The sequence below is a fragment of the Crocodylus porosus genome, unplaced genomic scaffold, assembly GCF_001723895.1.
Source record: "Crocodylus porosus isolate Cpor-Errol unplaced genomic scaffold, CroPor_comp1, whole genome shotgun sequence".
NCBI classification, from domain to species: Eukaryota; Metazoa; Chordata; order Crocodylia; family Crocodylidae; genus Crocodylus; species Crocodylus porosus.
Window position 1 is genome coordinate 202,157,557 of NW_017728886.1, and position 20,710 is coordinate 202,178,266.

At 42.5% G+C, this 20,710-nt stretch overlaps 1 protein-coding gene across 1 annotated transcript in view; it reads left to right on the top strand.

Annotated features, from left to right (window-relative positions):
- Window positions 1–20,710, top strand: part of RP1 (RP1, axonemal microtubule associated) — a 328,710-nt gene that overhangs the window by 223,313 nt on the left and 84,687 nt on the right. The window contains exons 37-39 of the mRNA XM_019542502.1: window positions 1,746–1,956; window positions 18,449–18,600; window positions 19,814–19,892. Of these exons, the coding sequence (XP_019398047.1) occupies window positions 1,746–1,956; window positions 18,449–18,600; window positions 19,814–19,892 (442 nt within the window). The remainder of the gene's footprint in view (window positions 1–1,745; window positions 1,957–18,448; window positions 18,601–19,813; window positions 19,893–20,710) is intronic.

The window sequence follows — 20,710 nt, forward strand, 5'->3', positions numbered from 1 at the left end:
ATCCCCAGCCTTTTTAGACTCAAGACACCCTCAGAAAATAGCAGTTCTTAGCTTTCATTCATTTTTTGACTATAGAAAGATTAAACTGCACCCCCCGCCCACCGAGTTCTTATCTTGCAGAGAACTCAGGAAGACCACAACAGGTCAGAATGGTTTTTGATACTGTGGCTTCCTGTTTGAAATCTTTGGTTTTATCTTGTGAATCATGTGTAGGTGTTTGCATACTTAACAGTGCTAACACTGGCACCCTGTGACACTGGCTGAAAATCACTGGATTAGAACATTGATTAGTGGAGCTGCACATGTAAAATGCATTCAGGACTAGAAAACTTGAGAAGAACTAGTGACAATGAGTCTGGCAGGAATCCAGGAAAAGCAGAACTATTTCAGGGCACAGGTTGGTTAGAAAGCAGACTTGAATTTATGAACAAAAAGTTACCTCCTGTGGTTGTTCCTGCCGTGCTGAAGTAACACGGTTTGTGTACATCCTTTGTGAACAAACATGATTGCAGTGAAGAAATATTCAACTATTATTCACTAGCAAAAACAATCCAGCTTGACCCCAAAATGCGATCAGTTCCTTGGCCAAAGGTCAACAATATATTCTAAATACAAAGGTTGCACCTAGCCCCACATTGGAGGAGCTGCCCTTTATGTCGAGGAGGGAACTAATTTGGGTAGCATAGTAAGTAAATCAGTGGCTCTTAAATTGTGGTAAGTGGCTATTTGCAGTGAGTAATATGATACTCTTCTTGGCTGTCCCCTTTCTCCCAAGTGCTGCTACCAGCAACAGAAGAGCTGTGACACCTATATAAAGAAGATGGAAAAAAGGAGGGGCAAGTTTGGCTGTCTTCCCTAGGGCCTTCTGCTACATAAATACAGATACAAAGCAGTAGTAGATAGCACAAAGTAGTCAGGAAACATGTTTGGGAAACACACCTAGCTGGGCTGATTGTGCAAGAAGGGAGGCAGAGAGAGAATGTAAAGGAAATAGATGAAAAGCAGATATTTAAAAAAGAAATGAAATGTTCCCTGTCTAGCCCTGAAGGAAAAATAATTCCTTAAATACAGTTAAAAAATTATGACCTCTTCCCTATATTACTTAGCTGCATAATGTTATGTGTAACTGGGGAGCTATGCAATCACCAATAGAAACAGAAGTGATCTGCTCCAACATGAATGCAAGGGGAACTCACCAAAGGACAATCTGTTTCAAACTGTGACAAAAGTCTGAGTGTATTAATACATTGCCTTCTCTCTGCATTCTCCTTAAAAATGAGTTATTTTACCTAACATTTGCAATTACCAGCAACATTTGTTTGGGTTGTACAATGGAGGAAACTTTTTTTATGCAGTTAAGGGTTTACTAATTTGGACTTCCATACAATGAAAATCTAAATGATTTTTCTGTTATCAGGTTTGAGATGAACCGTTTGGTGTGTTTCTGATCAATAACATGTTTGCAAGTAGTGCACAGCATCACTAGGTATTGCTGGGTCTAATTTTGTTCTGTATACAATTTTCCCCAGTGACCCTCATGAAAAAGTCACCAATTCTCTGTTAATCAATCCTCTAGAGAGCCTTTTAGCTCATTCAGTTAACAAATCAATTTTGTATTGTGTACAAGAGAAAAGGTAACAATTATAAAACTGCCATGATCTTTATTTCTTATGTGCATCTGGCAACAAATTAGACCTGGGACTGCTAGAATAATGATGTATTTGACTTCTCTTTTCCTCACATAGGATGAACTAGCAGGCATTGGCTCAGTCTACAAGGTTCGAGTAGCTGTTCCACAAACCAAGTTAAATCAACCGTGGCACTTAGACTTACTGCATATGAAGCACACAGGCACTGACCAGGAGATGTGGTTAGCTTTTGACTACTGGTTCAAGCCTAATGAAGACACTTGCGTAGAACTGCCAGCTCTCTATGCAGATCAAGATCCTTTGCCTGGTAATCTAAGCCATTTTTTTTTTCACTGAGATGCAGGCACATTGAATATATGAGTTCATCTTATGTTAACTGCAGTATATGTTATATGCAGGTTTCCAAGAATGTCTTAAGAATGTAATCTCAAAGATGTAGCTGTAGATGTTTAGGGGTAGCAAAAGCAGGATGCTTGCCTGGGCATCTGCTCCAACCTTTTGAGACTGCAGGGAGGCGGGGAGGTAACCTTTGATGGTAATATTTTTTCCTCTAGAATGGAAATCAGCTCAGTTAAGTCAATCCTCTAGCAAACTTTACAACCATTGATCCTGAATCAAACATACCTCATTCATTGAAGATTTTAGTTTCTTTCATATTTTGTCAGTCGACAACAGTGAGTTGCATTATTAATATTGTAGGTTTATTGATCTGAAGAATATAACAGGTCATGGAGGAAACAACTGCATAAACTCAGAACCCGTGCAGACACAAAATAGCTGTTAGAGGTGTTATGTACTATCCAGTATTACAATAATCTTTCTATTAAAAAAGAAACATTATATATGATCAAATAACTTATTCAGTTGATTATGAATGGTAAAATCACAAAGACTGCCTATACACATGCTTTGGGGTCAGGCAGTGTGTTTTAATTAGAGTGTGTGGCAGAACACTGTTGGTGCCTGCCACTTCAAGGGCTGGAGCAGGCCAGCTGCTTGAGTACAGTGGCTGGAGCAGGCCAGCTGCTTGAGTACAGTGGCCATTTTGAGACCCAGGATATATATAGGGTGAAGCAGCAGTTTGCTGCTGGCAGCTGTGAGAGAGACATCAGCCAGCAAACCTGAGGTTCAGAAACAGCTTGGAGGTTTATGGGCTGGGGCTATGGGGATGGAGCAGGCTCCTGGTCCTGGGCATGAGCTAAAACTGCACCCCGCTGGAGATGGATGGCCTGGTGGGGCTGTTCGTGGTGGGACAGCGCCCAGGAAATGTGAGGCCAGTTACCACCCCAATGAAAGGTGGATCAGGGCACCTTAATAGCCCCAGCCCCTACAACTGGGTGGGTAACCCTGTAGTAGGGCCCAAGAAGGCAGAATCATGTAAAAGAGTGTGGGCTACTTGCTCAGAAGCCTGACTTGAGACACCTTTGAGTGGTCAGTGCTGGAGCCAGGACCAGAAGGGTCCAAAGGGTCAGGGGCCCACCATGAGGGACACTCAGAACTGAGGGCCTAGGGTTCCAACTGGCCTTGGAGGTGAGGCCAAGGCCTGTGTGGCCAAAGGTACCTGGGGGCCACACCCAAGATGGGGAAGAGTGCAGGGAGCTAGGTAGGCCAGAAGGTGAAGTAGGCCACCTAATTAGGAGGGATCCAGACTGGGTCCAGAGTGAAGGGTTATGGGGCCCAGTGTGGGGCCAGAGATTTTAAGAACCTAGATGCCATCTGTGAGGCATGGGCTGCAGTGTAGGGGAGGTTCAGAGTCGCATTGGGGCAGGAAATGGTCAGCCTCCCACATAATTAACACCATAATTATGCATCACCAAGGCATGGCAGGTGAAGAGGCAGGTGGTTAGCCCAGAAACAGGTGAGCGGGCCAACTTCTAACCAGCCCAGGGAAGACCTTTCACAGAGCAAGTCCTGGAAAGCTATTCTAATTAAAACACCTCACTACCACATGTAAACTGCCATGTACATTAAGCCCTTGCAGATTTAAAAATGGCCACAGGATACTTTATCTAAGCCTCATTCAACAAGGTTTAGATAAAAAGCCTTAGTGGCCATTTTTAAACCTGCAGGGGCTTATATACATGATAATGAGGCCATGCTGATGCTTTCTGATTAGAACATGGAGCAGACTTCTGCTCTGACACATTGTAGTTAGAACGTGAACCAGTATGTGTATAGGCAGCCAACAACTCAATAGAAGCCAGTAAATGGTTTTAAAAAATCTGTTCTGGTTAATATAAATGGTTATTTGCTGTAGTGTTTTATTGATGGTGATGAGAAGTGTATAGTACAGCAACTATTATTCCAGCAAAAAAACTATCAACTTGTACAAATACAGTTTTTCCACAAACAGTAAAACCACAAGTAAATTATTTACCATATTTACTTAAATATGAGATAACTATGACTACAAGATGGTTCCCCAATCATTAGATTCTATTAGAAGTGCGCAAATACATTGATCTGATATCAGATCGGCACTGATATAAAGAAATTTACTATATCAGAAATTGGCCATATCAGGCCTTTAATTTGGCCAATAAATGGCCCATGCGTGTGCGCTACCACAGCACAGCCAGTGAAGAGCAGAGCCTGGCAGCATGGAGAGCTGCTTGCAGTCGTTAAGTCTGGTGTGGTGGAAGGGGAGAGGGGAGAGAAGGGGTGGGGTGGGGGTTCAGATCAAGGCCCCAGCAGTAAAAGATGGTATGGGGCTGGGGCAAACGCTGCCCAGTGGCAGGGGACAGCTACCACCACTGGTGGGAGCTGCTATTTTGCTCATCTAGGAGCTGCTAGTCCAGCAGCTTGTCTGACACTCACCTGCTCATCTGGCAGCTCCCACTGCTGCTCCCATCGCTGGTCCAGGAGGGCATGGGGGGCGGTGTATGGACCTGCGTGGGGTGGGCTGGGTCTGGGGCTGTGCCAAGCTCTTCCCAGTGGAGCGGGCCTGTGCTGGGAAGGGGCTACAGTGAATTTGTAGCTGCAGCCCCCACGCCCTTCCCAGGGCAGCCCCACCCCACCAAGAAGAGCTTGGTGCAGCCCCAGCCCATCCCACACAGATCCAGGGTCACCTCCCCCATCCATGCCTTCTTGGATGAGCAGCGGGAGCCACTGGGCAAGCAGGTGAGTGCCAGACCAGTGGCTCCTGGATGAGTGGTGCGCAGCAGCAGGGGTCACCTCCACCCTCACTGTGCCCCCTGGATGAGCCTCAGCTCTGTCCCATGCCCACCCCACCCCAGTCCCAGCCCCATTCCTCCCTCACCATGGGGACCTTGATCTGAACCCCCAGCCCCTTTCCTCCCCACTCCTCTTCCACCACACCAGACTTACCAGCTGGAGACAAGTCTCCACATTGCCAGGCTGGGTATTGGAAATTGAATCGGTATCAGCTGATATGCCTCCTTAAAAATTGGCTATCAGTATCAGCCCCAAAAATCTCTATCAGTGCACCCCTAGATTCTATATATGGAAAATGTATACATTTATTATAATTTTCCAGGCATAAAATACAATTATTCCAGGTTTGCTTTGAATTTGTCCTCCTTCCATTGCTACAGCAAAGAAAATAAATCTGGAGGGTCACATGCCCCGCCCCTTGCCCTTGCCCCTCCTCAACTGCTTCTCCCTGAAGCCCCTTGCCCCTGTCCTTACTGTCAGACCCTACTCTCCCTGAACTAAGGAAGTGAGGGGCAAATATGAAAGCACAGACTTCGAAGTAAACACATAAGCAAATTACTGTGAGTACTTAGTTCATCCAGAACTGATGTATGATTTTTTGAAATTGCTGCAAGTTTTAGCAGAGGTACTTCATAAAAACACTTTTAAGCCACATTTTTGTATTTACTTGTATAAAGCACAAACTATGATATGAGGTCACAGTTGGTGTTCTGTGTCCAGTTTTGGGCCCCATACTACAGAAACGATGTGGACAAGTTGGAGACAGTCCAGCAGAAGGCAGTAAAAATAATGAGGGGCCTGGGGCATATGGTGTATGAGAAGAGGCTGAGGGAACTGGGCTTAGTTAGTCTGCAGAAAAGAAGACTGAGAGGGGATTTAATAGCAGCTTTCACCTACTTGAAGGAAGGTTACAAAGAGGATGAATTCAGCTAGACTGTTCTCAGTGGTGGAAGATGAGAGAAGAAGGAGCTCTGGTCTCAAGTTCCAGCAAGGGATGTTTAGGTTAGATATTAGGTAGAAAAACTTTCTCACTAGGAGGGTTGTAAAACACTGGAACAGGCTGCTTACAGAAGTTGTGGAATCTCCATCTCTGGCAGTTTTTAAGAACTGGGTGAACAAAGCCTTGGCTGCGATGATCGAGTTGAGGATGGTCCTACTTTGAACAGGGGGTTGGACCTTCTGAAGTCATGTGCAACCCTAATTTCATATGATTCTTTCTATGATATTAGTTAAAAGATAAAAAGCTCATGATATACCATAGCTCAGCAATTCTCAATATGTGTGTGTACTCCAGATAACCCCCACAAAGGATCCATGTAGTAATTTGCTTCTCACTCATGATTGAAACTGGATGTTTTTGCAATGAAACTTGGGATCCTCCAAAAATGTATACGCAGATGAGGCACAGGACAACCTGGTCTGACTCCATCATATATTATATTCAGTATTTTTGTCTAATATAGTCCATATGTTTTATAGTTATGCTCAGTGTTGGCTACATTTAATTAGCTTCATAGTTGGTTTCCATTACTGAGCATGTGCTGCTTTCAGCACCAGTTTAATGATAGACAGTGTATTTAATTAGGTTTCTTTGTAACGGAACGTAAGATGAGGAGCTTTTTCCCAGGCTGACTAGCAAAGAAATTCTTGTCTTATATTTGAGTAAATACGGATGATATGTGATATTGCAGTTATGGCCTGATGATTTTTACTTTGTTGCTTACTGAAAACTTCATATATAGTCATTTAAGGAAACACTTCCCATCTATTCAGTTTGGTAGAATAAAAAAGATTGATATAGATAGGTGGGTTGTGTATTGAAAGTACTAGTGACAGTCAAAAGCTTATTGGCTAACCAGAAAAAAAATGATGGTCAGTATTTCTGTGAATCCCTTTTCTGTTCACCAAAAAAATTATTGTTGTTCTGAGGATGAGCCAGGGTCAAAATAACACCAGAATTTAACAAATGCACATATGTATCATCAGCATACATTGAAAGTAGAGCTCACAACTGGGTGCTCCAAGAATAAAGCATGGACTCTACCACCAGCTTTAGTTTTCAGTTTTAAAGCCAACCAGAATCAAGCAATCCTGAAAAACAGTTGATCAGTTCTTTTTACACTGTAAGTAGCAGGGGTACATATCCATGATAGCGAGAAGACTGGAGTAACTCTGGAATTTATCAAATATGAGAATTTTTGGTACCAAATTTGGGTGGTTTTCTCCATGTCTGAACAAAATTTAAAAGTGTGTTGAATGTTATTATAATTTCAGAAATCTAAACATTTGATCATGTGTATAGGCCCAGTTTAAAACAAAGTTTAGAACAAAATCAAACTCTTGAATATGGAAGATACCAAAACCAAATTTACTAATATACTAGTTAAGAACCACAGAGATGTCTGAAAATGTAAAATAGAACCATTCTTCTCTGTTTGCTGCAAATAAATTAAAAATATATATTTTCTTTGCGTTTTTATTTTTATTTATTTATTTATTTATTTTTTACACACAGAAGACTGATTTTTAAATAGTTTCCTCAAAAGCAGTCCCTGATATGAATGTGTCCTTGTTAGGAAATTCACATAAAGTTACACCTTTCAAAGACTTCATGAACCCAGATCCAAAGCAGATCTAAAGTCCTCAGTCCTGCAAACATTTCTTATTTCTAACTTTAAGCATGTGAACAGTTCCTATAACCTCATGTGCCCCTACAACCAGGGGTGATGCCATTTGTATTATTTGTGTATATGGCTTCACGTGATTTTTATGAGCTAGAAACTGTCATTTCTGGTCCATGTTTTCTGCTTCTTGTCTACAATACTAGTTCTGCCTAACATTTTTTAATTGCCAGCTTTCCTTGCTTACTGATGACAAAGATGCTCTGCAGTTACATTTGATTGCACTCATTAGTGCCCTGAAAGAGACAGCAAGACATGGAGATGCCTTTAATAAATCCCTTGGTAGCACAAGCTCAAATAGAGTAAATGCTTTTGAATAAACTAAATCACTGCTCTCCCCAGGAATATTAAGAGATGTATACAAATCTCTTCTGATAGCAAAGTCAAAAAACCTGAAAATATATAACCACTTTGACAAGTGATTGTGATTGCCTAGTTATAATGTTGACCATATCAGTATCATCACATCCATTCTAACCTTTAGTTTTTATTTGGATTTGGCAGTGGAAAAATTATAAACATCCTTCTTTAGCTGTCTTTTTTCCTAACCTATCTCCCCAAAAGAACAAGGAGATGTACATTTTCTGTTCACATCTACTGTCATCTCACCAATCACAGCAGGGCATGTTGGCTTCAGGTCTGTCTACTCTCTATGGTCTCAGCTTTCAATTCAGCTTGCCTATTCTTTTTTTCTTCTTGATCTGAGGGAAGGGCCAACAGTATAAAACAGGTAACATATGCTGTGCAGAGCATAGGCCAAGAAGGCAAAGCAAAATTGGATTGGCTTTTCCCAAAAGTCAATTCTTACCCCTGCTTCCAGTTTTAGAAATTCTTCTTCCTTCTTAGCATGGTGCCTCCTAGTGACCATATCCAAGTAACACACACAGTATGAAACAGCTGAGGTCAAATAAAAACCTCACATAGTTGGCTTCAGTAAAGTTATACAAAAAATAAATTTGTAACCAGGACATTATTTAGTGTTAAGTTAGTAAATAATTTTCCTTTCTTTATAAGAAAGGAATCATATTAGTTTTTTTCTTGGGGGTTGAGGAAAGAGGAGAAATAGGTTTGACTGTTTTTAAGTTATAAGTTTTGAAAAGTATATGAGTTGTACTCTGTGACAGGAGTGCCACTATTGGAGCCACTCCAGGTATGGCTCCACCCTCCTGTAATGGGCCAACCGCCTGCTTACTCACCTGCCATGCCTTGATCTTATTTAATTAATAGATTGCTGTAATTAGCAGGAGGCTGCCCATTTATACGTGCCCCGATGACAGGGGGCGCTATCTGCAGTTCCTTTTCCTCCCGTACACCGCAGCCCAAGCCTCGCGGATCGTGGTGGTATAATCTGACTCTGGCCCTGTTATGCCTCAGCCCTCCTTTTGCCTTCGGGGCTCCTCACCACCCCACTGCACTCTTGGGGCCTCTCTGCACTCTCGGGGCTCCTCTGCCCTCTCGGGCCTCCTCGCTGCCCCTCTGCTCTCTCAGGGCTCCTCGCCGCCCCTCTGCCCTCTCGGGGCTCCTCTGCCCTCTCGGGGCTCCTTGCCATCCCTCTGCACTCTTGTCTGCACTCTTGGGGCTCCTCGACGCCCCTCTGCACTCTCGGGGCTCCTCTTCCCCCTCTCTCTCACTCTCTCAGGGCAAGGCCAATGTACCCCGCAAAACACTGTGCCTTCTCCAGCACCAGGAACCCCTGTGCTACTGGGGAGTCCCTATGAGGCCTCCTCTGACCCCTAATAGCCTCACCCGGTCCTCCGGTTAAACCATAAACACAAAACACAAAGCCCCCGGGCTATAACATAAAGCTAAAACTGTCCGGTCAGAATCCCTACCAGGCAAAATACTCCAGCTCATGGCAGCAACCCGCGGATACTCATGCAGCCAAACTTTGGCCTTCTGTCTGCACTGGCTGAGCTCCTCATTCCTTGGCTTCCAGAGGAGGAACTTCCACCCTAGCCTCCTGCCTGGGTTTAAGAAGGGCTAACCCCTGTCCCTTCCTGTCAGGGGGTTTCGCCGGTTGCCCCAGAAACTGGCACCTGTGCTGCCCTGGTGACTGGCAGCTGCGCCTCCCCCTTCTCACCGCTAGGGGCCTCTCTTGTTCTCAGGCGCAGGGCACCTAAGTGCTCTGCGACATACGCACTCTGTGTAGGCCTTTTGGTTAGCTCAAAATGGTCAGCTGTATTGTTACCAAGTATAAGACTCCCTAGGTATCTCTCCACTTTTTATCCCCCTTCTCTCTCTTCCCCCCTCCCACCTGTCTCTCACCCATTGACTCCTCAATCTATATTTTCACTGACTACTTGTCTTGTCTGCATACCAGACCAGCTTCTGGCTTCTTTACTTTTCATTCCATCCAGGAAGAGCACACACCAACTGCTGAAACTTCCTTAGCCTGATGAAGGGTTTTTCAACCTGAAAGCTTGCTTAATAATTGCTTTTCAACTATTTTGCACTTCAAGAAGGATGTGGAGAACCTGGAGAGGGTCCAGAGGAGGCTACTTGTATGGTTGGGGGCCTCTATGGCCAGCCCTATAAGAAGAGACTGAGGGACCTGAATCTCTTCAGTCTCCACAAGAGGAGACTCTTGTGGCTGCCTACAACATTATCAGGGGCCACCATCAGGGACTCGGGGAAAGTCTGTTCACTAGGGCCCCCCTTGGAGTCACCAGGAACAGTGGCCACAAGCTGAGGGAGGATAGGTTTAGGTTAGCTATTAGGAAGAACTACTTCACGGTAAGGGTGGCCAGAGCCTGGAATAGGCTTCCCAGAGAGGTGGTCCTCTCACCTTCCCTGGAAATCTTCAAGAGGAGACTGGATAGGCACCTGGCTGGGGTCTTATGACCCCTCCCACCCCCAGTGCTCCTTCCTGCCCATGTCAGGGGGTCAGACTAGATGATCTGTCTAGGTCCCTTCCGACTCACTGATTCTATGATTCTATGATTTAAGTTGGTCTAATAAAAGATATCAGATTCATGCAAAGAACCTAGTCAGTTACAGTTAACCTTTTGCTGGTCTCCTGCTTCTGACCTCCATGTTTCTTGATGAATGCAATAGAAATTTGTGATCACATTTGAAAATATATGTCAGAGATTCTAAATCAGTTTACTTCTGGCTCTATGATCTGCCAGTTTACTTCTGGCTCTATGATTCTGCTGTTGGAGAAATACTTTGTAGTATGGACATAAATTACCAAAGTAATCAATCACTGATAGCCAATACTGTATTTGCTTGTTAAATGGCTTCTAATAGCTAAACTGTAATCCTTTGCACAAATTAAATATCAGCCTTTTTGAATTTTAAAGCTTATGTGGTTTGCTGACATCTGAGAAAAATCTGCCTAAGTATGAACTGAATGAGAGGCTTTACTAACCGTTGGGAAGATAATAAAAACATTCACCTTCATGAAAAACAAGCTCCCAAATCCTTAAAAAATATTTTTTTCAGTTTATATATAATCAAAGATACTTTTTGTCATAACACCATTCTACCTGTTTTGTTAATCTCAGTGATACATTTTTATGTAGCTGTATTATATACCATATGGTGTCAGTGGGTGTAATAAACAAAACACAAAGGGAAATAATCTCAGCCCCGTAGACTTTGCTATATACAGTCTAAGTCACAGCTGTCCAGCTTTAGTATGGCGACAGGCTGCAGGTAGCATTGATGTGTGGCCAGCATGCTGCAGGATTCCCTCTCTCCCCCCACCATTGCATGGCTGTACTAGTGGCAAATGCCACCCTACTGGCAGTATATGGACCCCTATCCCCTCCTGCTCTGGCTGCACAGGTGGCATGAAGATCCCTTTTTCTGCTGTATGGCCTTGGCAGGGGCAGGTTCTGGGGCCCATGGATCACATCTTACCTGCTTGCAGGTTGCATGACTTGGATAAGGGTGTGGAGAGCTCTCTGTCCAACTTTGTGGACAACACCAAATTATGGGGCAAAGTAAACACACGGGTGGGCATTCAACAAATTCAGGCAGATTTGGACAGGATGGAAAAGTGGTCAGAACAGAGCAGGATGTGGTTTAATAAAGATAAGTGCAAAGTGCTGCACCTCAGGGGATAGAATCACCAACACACATACAGATTGTGAGATGACCCTCTAAGTAGCACAGTGGCTAAAAGGGATCTCAAAGTCATTGATGACTCATGTTTATCTTTGAGTCTACTATGTGATAAAGTGATAGGTAAAGATAACCGCAATCTATCATGCATTAGCAGGTACATCACAAACAATTCTAAGGTGGTAATGCTTCCCCTGTGTGTGGCATTGGTAAGGCCACAGCTTGAGTACTGCATCCAGGTTTAGGTGCTGCACTTCAAGAAAGATGTGGATAACCTTGAGAGGGTCCAGAGGAGGGCTATACAGGTGTTTAGGGGCCTGCAGGTAAGGCCCTATGAGGAGAGATTGAAGGACCTGGATCTCTTCAGCCTCTACAAGAGAAGGCTGAGAGATGATCTTTGGCCATCTACAAATTCATCAGGAGCGGGCAGGCAGCAAGGAGGAGGAGATACTTGGTTTACCATGGTGCCCATTGAGGAAACTAGAAACAATGGCCACAACTGACAGAGAACAGATTCAGATTGGACATCAGGAAGAACTTCTTCATGGTAAAAAGTTACCAGAATCTGGAATGGGCTTCCAAAGGAAGTGGGGCTTTCCCCTACCTGTGGGGTCTTTAAGAGGAGACAGGACAAGTACCTGGCTGGGGTCATCTGACCCCAGTGGTCATTCCTGCTCAGAGAATGGGGGTCAGGCTTGGTGATCTACTGAGGTCCCTTCTGACCCTAAAAAGCTATAAAATCTATGAAATTTACTACCAGCATAAGCACCTGCACAGGTATGAAATTTACTGCACAGTAAAGCCAAATAGCATTAATGCATGTGTAGACATGCCCTGATTACAAAAAACCAGTTTAGATGCATGTATTTTAAATACATGAATAGTTGCCTTGACTGCAAGTGTTTTGAATTCAATACAGCTACTCCTGTGACTAAAGTTAAGGCGTGCACAGGTACATTACTGATTCTGGATATAAGTGGTTAAGATAATGAATGTCATTTAGATACGTGACTATGCTTTGTTAGCTAAAATGGAGTCTATGGACTAAACTGATGGTGCCCAACCTTTTTGCCCCGTGGGCCAGATGAGCAGTGTGGGCCCAGTCCACAGGCCAGACTAGGCCCTGCACAGCCTTGGCCACCCCCTGTACACCTAGACCATGCCTTGTGCCAGCCCCACATGATGGGACTGTCCTTTGTTCTGGGATCAAGTCCTAGTACCCCATAGTATCCTTACCCTTCCAAATCAGGCCTTGCGCAGCCCTGCCCTTCCAATCTAGTGGGCAGGGTCATGCTGTCCCTGTCATTCCCCTGCTGCCAAGTCTTTGAACTTATGGAGTGCCCTGTTGAATGGATGACATGTCTCTGGTGACTGGATCTGGCCTATAGGCAGCAGTTTGAACACCCATGGGTTAAACCCTTCTCGGCTTACACAAGTAGCTTTACTGTCTTCAGGGGGTGACAAGGTAAGCAGGATGAGATATTAGGTGTATCATAATAGTACTGTACCTCTGAACCATGGAAACCTGCCTGCCAAGTCATCTTTTTTTCCAATGGCAGAACAACTTGGCAGTCCCAAAGGACTGGAAACAGGTCAATGTGGTCCCTGTTTTCAAGAAGGGGAGGAAGGAGGATCCAGGCTACTACCAGCCAGTCAGTCTCACCTCCAACCTTGGTAAAGTCTTTGAAAAGATTATTAAGGCTCACATATGTGAGAGCCCAGCAGGAAAAATTATGCTGAGGGGAAACCAGCACGGGTTCTTAGCAGGTAGATCATGCCTGACTAATCTAGTCTCTTTTTATGACCAGGTTACAAAGCACCTGGACGCAGGAGTAGGGGTAGGTATCGTTTACTTAGACTTCGGGAGGGCCTTCAATATAGTATTCCACCCCATACTGGTGAACAAATTAAGAGACTGTGACTTGGATGATTACACAGTCTGGTGGGTGGCAAATTGGCTAGCAGGTCATATCCAGAGAGTGGTGGTGGATGGGTTGGTATCAGCCTGGAAGGATGTGGGCAGTGGGGTCCCACAGGGCTTGGTCCTTGAACCAATACTCTTCAATGCCTTCATCAGTGACTTGGACGAGGGAGTGAAGTGTACTCTGTCCCAGTTTGCAGATAATACAAAACTATGGGGAGAAGTGGTCACCCCAGAGGACAGGGAACGACTACAGGCAGACCTGGACAGGTTTGACAAATGGGCAGAAAACAATAGAATACAATTTAACAAGGAGAAATACAAGGTGCTGCACCTAGGGAGGAAAAATGTTCAGCACACCTACTGCCTAGAAAATGACCTGCTCAGCAGCACAGAAGCAGAAAGGATCTAGAAGTCCTAGTGGACTCCAAGATTAACATGATTCATCAGTGTGACGAAGTCATCAGCAAAGCTGATTTATCGTGCATCAGCAGATGCATGGAAACAGAACCAAGGAGGTGATACTTCCCCTCTATCGGGCACTGGTCAGACCACAGTTGGAGTACTGTGTCCAGTTTTGGGTGCTACACTTCAAGAGGGATGTGGATAACCTGTAGAGGGTCCAGAGAAGGGCCACTCATGTGGTTAAGGGCTTGCAAGCTAAGCCCTACAAGGAGAGACGAGGGTACCTGGACCTCTTCAGCTTCCACAAGAGAAGGTTGAGAGGCGACCTTGTGGCTGCCTATAAATTCATCATGGGGGTGCAGAAGGGAAGTCATGAGGTTTTACTCACCAAGGCGCCCCTGGGGGTTATAAGAAATAATGGCCATAAGCCAGCAGAGATCCAATTTAGACTGGACATTAGGAAGAACTTCACAGTTAGAGTGGCCAAAATCTGGAATGAGCTCCCAAGGAAGGTGGTGCTCTCCCCTACCCTCGGGTCTTCAAGAGGAGGTTAGAAAGACATCTGGCTTGGGTCGTCTGAACCCAGCACTCTTTCCTGCCTAGACAGGAGGTCGGACTCGATGATCTATTGAGGTCCCTTCCGACCCTAACATCTATGAATCTATGAAACTTGTTGCCAGAATACTACCTGGGCAGGGCTTTTCCTTTAAATTATTTTTCTTTAAATTATGAACCTGATTTTTCAGCTGGTGCAAATCAATGCCGCTCTATTGACCTCAGTGGACATGTGCTGATTTACATTATTATGGGTCAGTGACCTTTAAACTGATGGCACACATTAAGACTCAAATCTAGAAAATCACTTAAGCCTCTTTCTGAACTTCAAGCCCATGAATAATGCCATTGACTCGCAAGTGGTTTACTGGATCAAGGCCCAGACTGCTTGAAATAAATGAAGTTATGGGGGAAGTCCTTGAGTAAATTATGCCACCTTAAAATAAAAGTTCTTCTCAGACACCCAGGCTTCTTCAGCTGTTATTGTCACACAGTCAAAAGATTTAAAAAAAAAAGATGTTTTAAATACAGAAATGTGTTAAAACATGTAACATCTTTATTATCCTTGTAGATAGATACAGCCCTTATTATTTGTTAAACTCTTTTAGATATTAATTTTGCAGTTGGGTATGCAAAATTGGTCTTTAAAATCCCTTACTACAGTGATATCATCTTTTTTTATATTTTAGAAGTATTAAAGAAAAAGCTGTATAAAATGTCACAATATTTGAATTCAGTCCTCTTGATTATACCACTCAATATGAATAGCTCCAGCTTGTGAAAGGAGTGATAGGAAAAGTTTAAAAATAAATATCTTGCAGAACACTTTTTTCCCTCTTTTACCATCACCCACGCATGAAAATAAATGACAGCTTTAGCTTGTGGTAGCTTAATTTTTCTGTGTGTTTTTAACAGTCATTCTTAAATAACCATCAATTGAGTATAGGAAAGTCTGTCAAGTGGATGTGTGGTATGGCTAAATTTTGATGAAGTTTTTCATAAATGTTTCTTTTTCAATGCATTTACACCAAGAAACAAACCGTAACAAAGACATTATCAGTTACAAGACACTGTAACAGTTCCTGTGTATTCTTTTCCACGCAGGTCCTAAATTGTGTAATCTCTAGGATTTCTACAGCATAACACTGTATGGGAGGTAAAACTATTTGGCAGGTATGGGAGCTAAAACTCTGAGGCAATCTGAGATTAATAGACTTTTGCAGATCCATGGATTTTGACGAGTCTTCAACCCCTCAGAAAATCAGTTTTTAAACAATAACTAATGACTAAGTATGAACTTATCAGTCAGTTCATCACCCTTAACACATTCAAGGTGTGCTTATATTGGTTGATGAACCAATAACATTGTGCAACACTGCAACATAAAGTGGCTTCTTGATTATTATTTTTTAAGTACAATAATGGATATATTATTTCCACTTTCTGAATAGAATAGCTAATCTGTGTATCGTAAATCCTGTATTGCTGTAAACCAGCAGAAGTTAAAGTGTTGAGACTTGCGCTCTGGAAGTTAAAGGATCTGAATTGCTACATCCTGAATTGCCTCCGGGAAGTTCTCAAGAACCACATATATCCATATATGCAATTCTGCTTGAAGATACAGGGTCTTCATAAAGTCCTTGTGCGCTTTTAAACTTCAATAATTTAGGTTGTAGGTATGATAGAAACGTTCTGTAAACAGCATTTAAAAGCAAATTTATGAAAGTTTTATGACAATTAGAGTACCCAATGCTAGGCCTCATAAGTAACAATTAATTTATTCTTTAAAAAATAAGAATAATTTCTTATTATTCTTATTCTAGTGGCTCCATGCCACTACGTTCTGAATGACATTTTCCCAGAGAAGTGGCTAGGGAGAGGTGGACCAATTGCTTGGCCACCTCGTACACCTAACCTGTCACCGTTGGACTTCTATGGGGACATGTTAAAAGTGTAGTTTACTTGTCAAAACCATGTTCTTTGGTGGAACACAGGGCTGGGATCACCAATAGAATTAGTGCAATAACTCAAGAGCAACTGGGAAAAGTTTTCAAGGAGTTGGAAGATTGGATTGAGCACTGTATCATGATAGATGGTGGTAATGTTGAAGTCCAGAACTGTGTACTCTAGTTGTCCTAAAACTTTAATAAATTTGCTTTTAAATGCTGTTCACAGATTGTTTTTATCATATTTACAACCTAAGTTATTGAAGTTTAAAAGTGCACAGGGACTTTATGAAGACCCTGTACAGCTCCTATCAGAACTAAGAACATATTTCTTATATTTCTGATGTGGTTATTTACCAGGAGATTCTGTAGAGTATCAGTTATGCAAACACCATCTATCCAAAACATTCAGTTTGGCAGCACATTTTCTGTTTGGATAACTGCTAGATCTGTCCACAAATGACATCAATGGAAAATGTCAGTTTACTGAGATCCAGAGGGGGCTGGCTCTTTCAGACGTGTTTGCCTACCATGCTCATGAAACCTTTTTGTACACTCCCATGATTTGGATTCTGGGGATGATCTACAAGGTGAAGCAAGATTCAGTTCAGGTTCTCCTATCCTCAGTGCATCCAGGGATAAAACCCATTGTAGTGTCCTTGTTATTCCATTTCAGGAGTGAGAAATGCCCATTGCCCTTTATCCTATGGTGTTGGGGAGGAAAGCGACAGGGGAGGTACTGAACCTCACTTTACAGGTGCTGATAAAGCAAAAAGCATCTCTGGTCAGAAGAACTGAACATGCCCTCAAATGAGAATGTCCATATGGACAGTACATTTCAAGGGGTTCCAAGCAGTAATAAATAACTTCCTCCACACCTCCCTACAAATATGCATGCCTGCCTTGCCTATTTCAATTGTAAGCTGCCTAGGGAAGGGATCTTGTCTTATTCTGTGTGTGTTTGTACAGGGTCCAGCCCAATGGACCCTGTAGCAGCTTCTGGAGTCAAGCCATAATACAAATACATGGTAATTAATAACTCAACAAAAGGTTGATTTATACAGTTATGTGTGGGATTGGGCAACTTCTTTTACTACAGACTTTAAAGGTGCCATTATATAGTACTGGAAACAAGAATATTTTGGTGATATCTTTTATTGGACCAACAGAATAGTTGGTAGAGATGTCAGACACATTTTAGGGCACAAAAGAAGGGCACTTTTTGCCTGAAAGTTTGTTTAACATCTCTCCCCACTATACCATTGGTCTGATAAAAGATATGACCAAAACAACCCTTGCCTCTTCAGATATCCTGGCTGCAACACTCAGACTATATTTTTCTATAGCAGCTACTCTGAGGTCAGTGATAGAATATCCACTGAGATTGAAATGTTCTGCCACAGGCTTTTGTGTCTTTCTGGAATTGATGTCAAATCAGTATCCATTGACCTCAGAGTATCTCTTCTTAAAGAAGAAAACTATAAAAACTGAGTTGAACACAAAATTTCAGAACAAGAAAGCATTCACAAACTAGATTATGTTACGTATGTTTGCAAAGAGATGCTGGATTCTTGTTCCATTACCTGGACTAGTTTTTATAACCCTGATGTCCCTCAGTGGATTAACTGCTTTTTTATCCCTTTTCATCTCTTCACTCTACCTTCACCTCTCACAGCAATGCTCCTTTCCCCTTTCCCTGCTCTTTGTATATAAATTGCTTTATTCTGTTTTGTTTAGTACCCCTGCTCTCTGAAAGTCCGTTCATAGCATCTGATCAAGTATGCTGTTCCTGATGCAAGTCTATGCCTTTCTGCACACTCTAGTTAGTTTCTAAAGTGCCACATGGCCTAGCCTTCTGCCTGATGTCAGGCTAACATGGCGCCCTCTCTCTAGTATTACAGAGTAATGGACTTTTCCTTGTTTAAAAATGTATCAAGTGGTTCTCACACAAAGCAATGCAATACAATCTAGTAGTCTAATTATGGGGCAAGAAGAAAAATTGAGGATTTCTTTCATGATATTACCTTTTTCTTTCTTTGTGCCTTTCAGTTGTGGAGTACTCCATTTACGTGCATACTGGAGACCTAAAGAAAGAAGATGCCAGTGGAGAAGCATATCTTTGTATTCAAGGCGAAAGAGGTGACTCTGGGAAGAGATGGCTTAGTTCAAGAAGTGGTCCAATCACTTTTGCTAGAGGGCAGGTAAAACAACTGACGAAAATATAAGTGAAGTTGCAAATGTCTTTAAATTTACATATTTACAGAGCCTCTTTCAGTCAAGAATATTAAAATTACTTTACAAACCTAAAAATACCATATAAAAAACATTTTACCTACTTTTAAAAAGCAACAGTCTCAGGGAAGCAACATGACCTCGCTTATGAATTATTAGTACAGCATATTAGGAAGCTAATGATGTGTAGGTATTTGTAATACAGACACCATGAGGCAGACATTTATCTAGTGTTTCCCTAGTGGAAGTGCATGCTAAGTATAAAATGGGGCACTTACAGGGACCAACCATAGGATTGTGAGCTACCAGAGTGGTGCAGCTGTGAAAGTGGTTAATACAGTTGTAGGGTATACTTGCTACTAGACTTCCTCTCTGCCTGTGCCAAATCCAGAGGCAGTGAAGATGCCCTCAGAGTGCCCTCTGTCACAGCTGTCAAGTATTCCAGAGTACTGAAAGAAGTTCAGAGCAGCAACAGGGGACACCCCTGGGACAGCTTCACCATCTCATTTCTGGGTTTGGTATGCAGAGAGAAGCAGCAGGTAGTCAGGGCCATGATTCTTGGCAGCATTCTTTAGTGCTTTGCAAGCAGTATAGATGCACCCTAGGAACTTCATGATTCAGATGTATATGCTTGGGGAGCTTTTATACTATAGATAAAGTTTCTACAGAAAAAATATAGGTATGTAGTTCCTATCTTACTGTTTCATAGGTGCCAGATTGATGAAGATATTCTGGTACATAACTTCTGTTGGAATCAATTGTGCTCAAATCAGTAATAGTTATATGCTAAATTCCTTTGGAACTCTGGATAATGCCAGTTTCTATTACAATTATAACTGATCTGATCAATTTATTTCCCTCTAAAAGCCAACAAAAATGAGCAATTAATTGGAAATTTCATCTGAGCACTAAATTTTCTAAAAAATGAGCATTTCCTATAATACTATTTCAGAATTTTAAATGACATACTTATTTCTAGTTGTTGACACTGGAAATATCAATTATAGCACATACTGTTTCATAGTAAGCTTGAAATAAATTAAATGATATGGGTAGCATAAACTTAATTACACTGACATACAAAGCAATACACACATATGCAAAGCTAAATTACTAAATCATTACAACCAGATACAAGCTTACCAGAACAAAATTACCATTTAAATTATTTTCATTCCACAGGTGGATGTTTTCAAAATCAAAGCAGTACACCTTGGCAAACTGAACCAAGTTCTTGTTGGATTTAAGAGTCTCAAAAAAGGTATAATACACTTATTTTTCATGTTAAAATGATGTCTATTGAGTATTCAATAGTATATAACACCTATCATACATGGCAGCTTGTTTGTACATTGTTCTTTGTCCTGCATGTCTTGTCAACAAGTTTTGCTTTCCAGTGAAGTGTATGACTTAGCTAGTTTATACATGTTCATTTGGCCATCTTCCCCCCACCTCCTATGAGGACACTGTTTTTACAATCCGACATTTTTTATTATGGGTATTTTTATTAAGAGTAACATCATCAACCCTTAACCAGTTAGGATCAAATATTCCCACCTCTTCCTTCAAAGAAACAAAAACCAAAAATCAATCAGGTAACAGTATGGACAAACAAATTCTAAGCTATTAGGAAGTGGAAACTCACTTTGGGTTAGTTGCTCCAGAGGAACTGTGTGCCTTCACTTAATACACAGTAGGTGTACCTACAAAAGACATTTAATGTGGAGCTGCCTAATTAGCTCCACAGTAAAGTCTCTGTGTCTACACATGTGGCCCTAACGTCTATTCTGAATTTACCCTCTGCCTGCTTGTGACCGTTATTCCTAGCCACTCCTGGTAGTGCTTGGGGAAACAGGGACTACTTCAATGCCAGCTGGTCCCCTCTAACTAGTTTGTAACAGGCCACTAGATCTCCCCCTCAGCCTTCTCTTTTTGAAGATGGGGACCACGTTGGCCCTCTTCCAGTCCTCTGGTACCTCACCAGAGCACCACGAGTGCTCATAAAGTTGTGCCAGGGGACTTGCAATGACCTCGGCCAGTTTCTTTAGAACTCTAGGGTGGAGATCATCCGGGCCGGCT